The sequence below is a fragment of the Mus pahari genome, chromosome 12 (assembly GCF_900095145.1).
Source record: "Mus pahari chromosome 12, PAHARI_EIJ_v1.1, whole genome shotgun sequence".
Taxonomy (NCBI): Eukaryota; Metazoa; Chordata; class Mammalia; order Rodentia; family Muridae; genus Mus; species Mus pahari.
The window spans coordinates 15,486,881-15,491,189 of record NC_034601.1 but is presented as its reverse complement, the minus strand read 5'-3'; the positions used below and the strand labels follow the sequence as shown (position 1 = coordinate 15,491,189).

General features: G+C 40.0%; 1 protein-coding gene across 1 annotated transcript in view; it reads left to right on the top strand.

The window, feature by feature from the left end:
- Window positions 1-220: 220 nt before the first annotated feature.
- The window catches only part of Klhl6 (kelch like family member 6), a 39,755-nt gene continuing 35,666 nt past the window's right edge, over window positions 221-4,309 (top strand). The window contains exon 1 of the mRNA XM_021209422.1: window positions 221-553. Within this exon, the coding sequence (XP_021065081.1) occupies window positions 267-553 (287 nt within the window). The 5' untranslated portion in view covers window positions 221-266. The remainder of the gene's footprint in view (window positions 554-4,309) is intronic.

Genomic DNA, 4,309 nt, shown 5'->3' with positions numbered 1-4,309 from the left:
AGAGAGAAGCTACCTCCCCCCCCCCACCCCGCGCCCCAGATCCCTGTTCTATGCACCCACTCAAAGACATTCCTAATCCTGTGACAGTCCACAGAAAGAAGAGGAGGAGTTGGTGGTGTTTGTAGTAACAGGATGAGAAAGTGTGAGACTTCCTGTTATGTATGTGTGACAGCTGGTGATAAGTGGAGGGGCCTGTGCAGGAAATCCGTTCAACTTCTGCAGTGTGACCTCCCCGAAACTTGGCAGCTCCTTTAATCTAGACATTGATGGCAGGACAAAGAGGTGCCTGCACCATGAGTGATGTGGTAGAGAGGAGCTTGGAAGGACCCTTAGCACCGACTACAGACAAGTCCTCCCAGAAAAGGGGAGACTTGGTGGAAATATTAACTGGGGAGAAGGTAAAATTTGACGACACGAGACTTTCTTTAATTCTTCAGAACGGCCTGGAGACGCTGAGAGAGGAAAATGCTTTGACAGACGTCATCTTGTGTGTGGACATTCAGGAATTCTCTTGCCATCGAGTGGTGCTTGCTGCAGCCAGCAACTATTTCAGGTCAGTCTGCTTTGAATCTGAGTCAAACTGCATGTATATTGCAAGGAAAACATCTGTAGATGCGAGAACTCTGTAATCTACAAGACTGAGCAAGCTCAGTCTGATTTGTTTGCTGTTACATTTATAGTTATATATATTCTTACATGGAATATGTTAGGTATCATGTTGTATTATATATTACCATATGTACTATGTATAATATAAATATGTATGTTTATACACTAAGGTTGGTGCCTGCTTAAAATGTAAGAAAGTAAACTATCAACGTTTAGAGTTTTGATTTAGGTCAAGAGAAACTGGAACCATTTAGAAGCAGTATTTTATTATTTATTACTTGGAACCTTTCATCTCATCCTTGGTCTGATTCCACCATTCTGATACTTTTCTTTGAAAGACTTAATTCTCTGTCTTAATAGCCTTTATCATCTCTTACAGTCAAGCTAACATACTTTAAAAATATGTTTTGTTATCTTTTACCTTGACAAGTGTACTTTGATAATAATAAGATTGAAAATATGCTTTAAACACACACAATATATATATATATATATATATATATATATATATATATATATTCTTGATTTTTAAGGATGTGAAGTTACTTAAGCCAGGGAGATTTTTTCCCTCTTTCCTAAGTTTGACTAATGTGTTTAAAACATGATATTGTCTTTGTTCATCAGTAGAGGTAGAGAAAAGGAATGTGGCCTCACTCTTGGAGTTACCACATAACTTGGTGAAAATTAGGGGTTTCTGGTGTGCAAGGAGTGGAGGGAAGGACAAACAATGCAGAAGTCTCTGGATGTGAAAGGCTCCTAAGGTGCCATAGTGAGATGACCTGAAGTTGGAAGACCTGTTTCCATGTCACTTGAGCCCTTTCTTGGCCATGAGATGTTAGGCGAGTTTTCTGTTACTCTGAATTTCAACTGGTAGATGGGGACAGTGACAGCTGTAATGATCCTCTTAGTGAAAAAATCTTACACAGTGCCTGGTAGATACATTTGCTCATAAAACCTTTGTTGAAACCTTGTATGAACACAGCTGGACCAGCATTGTCAACATTAGTGTGGTCATGACAGAGAACCAGCGAGTAAAGATGGTATAGATAAGGGAGGTGTTTTGGAAAGTAGGGAAAAAAATCACTTTATTTTTAGTGAGATTTCCCTACCTTTCCATTCTGGTTGAGGATTTTAAGAAAGTAACATGTGAATATATATAATATTTTCAAAAATCACTTATTTCAAATAAAATATGATTATATATAATCAAATATATAAACATCAAGCAAATATATATCAAGCTATATATATATATATATATATATATATCATTCATTCATATATATGTATTTGTATTTTATTTGGGGTAGTTAGGAGAAAGTTTTTCTTTAGAATTCAAAGAAGAGAGTTAGATGGTTGTATGTAAAGAGCTCCCATATGTTGACAAGGCCAGGGGCAGGGCCAATGTGAATTTGAGGGAAGTCGTGACTGCTTTCTACCACAAACAACGGTCACTGGTTTCACTCTGCACTAGGTGACAGATGCCCCCTTTTCAGATGAGGAAATGAAAACTGCACATTACTTACCTGGCCATTGCAGGAGCAAGGATTCCATACATTCTAAGATTCTTTGTTTTAACTGCCTTACGAGTTGCCACTAAGTATGGAGCATCATTCTATCTGCAGCACATCTCGGTAAAATGTAAGCATGGACATAAAAATGGGTTGACACAAACACACTGCTTAACCTGCCCCTGTACTGGGCCACGAGCTTTCCCATTCAGGAGGGAATGAAAGTCAATTTGTCTCAGTGCCCTGGGTATTCGTTTTCAGTTTATTCTTTATGTTTCGAGTCACTGAGGAACTGCTATCGTTGGTTGGTAGTTTCATAAGTGTGCTTGCTTGCTTAGCAGACAGGACTGTTGGCTGGTTTCCCCTGAGACATCAGTTTTTTTTGGTTCTTGGGCTTCTCTTCATAAACAGAAGGTGCCTTAGTTCAGATCTATCCTTGCCAATGCAGAAAACACTCTGTTGGTCCTCAAGGCCAGTATGGCAGTAAGAAGCTGGAACACACACAGGTGTAAGTGTCTGCCTGTGAATGTAGACTTTTAACATTTCTTTAGATTTACACCTAGGTATTTCCAATGTAGTTTTCCTCCTATAATGGGTACAGGATTCTGGCGATAGGACTGTTTTCTGTTCATTGAGCCCGTAATGTGTACAAAATTTTGTGTTTAACAATTTTGTGCACAATAATATTGTACTTGTCTTACGCATGGTGGGGACTGAAGTCTAGGTGCCAGTTAATTAAAAAAAAAAAAAAGTCAACTTGAATCCTAAGACCAAGGAGGAGCATTGGGTCTGACAGTGACTCACTGCCTCTTTGCTTTGTTTCGAAGGTTTTGGAAGGGGTGAGACATCTGTTAAAGTCATGACACCACTGCAGAACAAAATTAGCAACCCCTGTATATGGTACAGAGCAGACACCACTTGCCTCAAACTCTGCCCATGGCCTTGTCAATAAATATATGGGAGTTGTTTAACTCACAACAACCCACTCTTCCTGCTCATCGCACACACAGAAAAGCCATTGCAAGAATTTATTTGTGCACCAGAAGAATGATAGGGTAGGAATGTGTCAGCCAAGCAGGGACAATATTAGTCACCCAGACAGTGATTTCCCTTTGTGGACCAATTTTAAAGTCTTGGGAAAAACAAGGAAGTTGGAGAGAAATGTGTTTTGTGAAGATTGAGAAATGAACAAAGGAGAGTAAACCTTAAACGTTAGCTTCTTGGCTCTGTAAATCGGGGAGGAACTGTTTGGTCTCTCTAAGGCCCAGCAACCATATCTGCAGCTAAAGATTTGCAGGTCTACATTTGAAAGTGAGTTGTCATAGAATGCAGATAATAAAACAGTCGATTTATTAATCTGTTTGCTTAAAAACACGTTGTATGTGGCAGTAAGTCAGATGTTTTTTTTTTTGGAAATGCCTCTGGCTTATTTGAGAAGATAAATGTATGTGTGTAGTAATATATATATAGTCTTGGAAAATCCCCTCCCAAGCAGTGTGGAGAAGCAAACCCAGAAAAGAAACAGGTGCAAGGCGGTCAGGCAGCAGTTGAGATCTCAACCATTCAGCCTGTGTCAGGAGGAGCCCCAACTTCTACAGAATCCTGAAGGCCACAGTATAGAGCAGAGGTTCACAACCTATAGGTCATGCCTCCCTTGGCAAATCTCCAATTCCAAAAAAGATTTATATTACGGTTCATAACAGTAGTAAAATTACAGATCCCAAGGGGTAAGAATTCAAATAAGGTCAGCTTTAGCACATTACTAAATCATAGGAAGACTGGAATGCGGCAGAGTCCAGGGGAGACAGAACCCCAGGCCCTTAGGATTCTCTGCTCTCTCCACCTCTCCCCTGCTGTACCTCCTGTTGGACTTCTCAGTTCAGACTTCTGTCACATGGTTGAAGTTTGCTTCTTGGTAGACCTGAGACTCATTTCTTGCAGCTTTGACTGCAGAGGAAACTAAGGGATTTTTTTTTTTTTTTCTCTGCTTTTGGTATAAAACCCCGGGAAAGATGCTGACTGGCCTAGACTTCAATTACCATTCCTAGACCAATAATTGCATCAAGGAGTTAGGACACAGTGATCAACTTAATTTAGGATCTTGGCCAAAGAGATAGGTGTATGTGTGTGCGCATATGTGTGTGTGTGTGTGTGTGAGAGAGAGAGAGAGAGAGAGAGAGAGAGAGAGA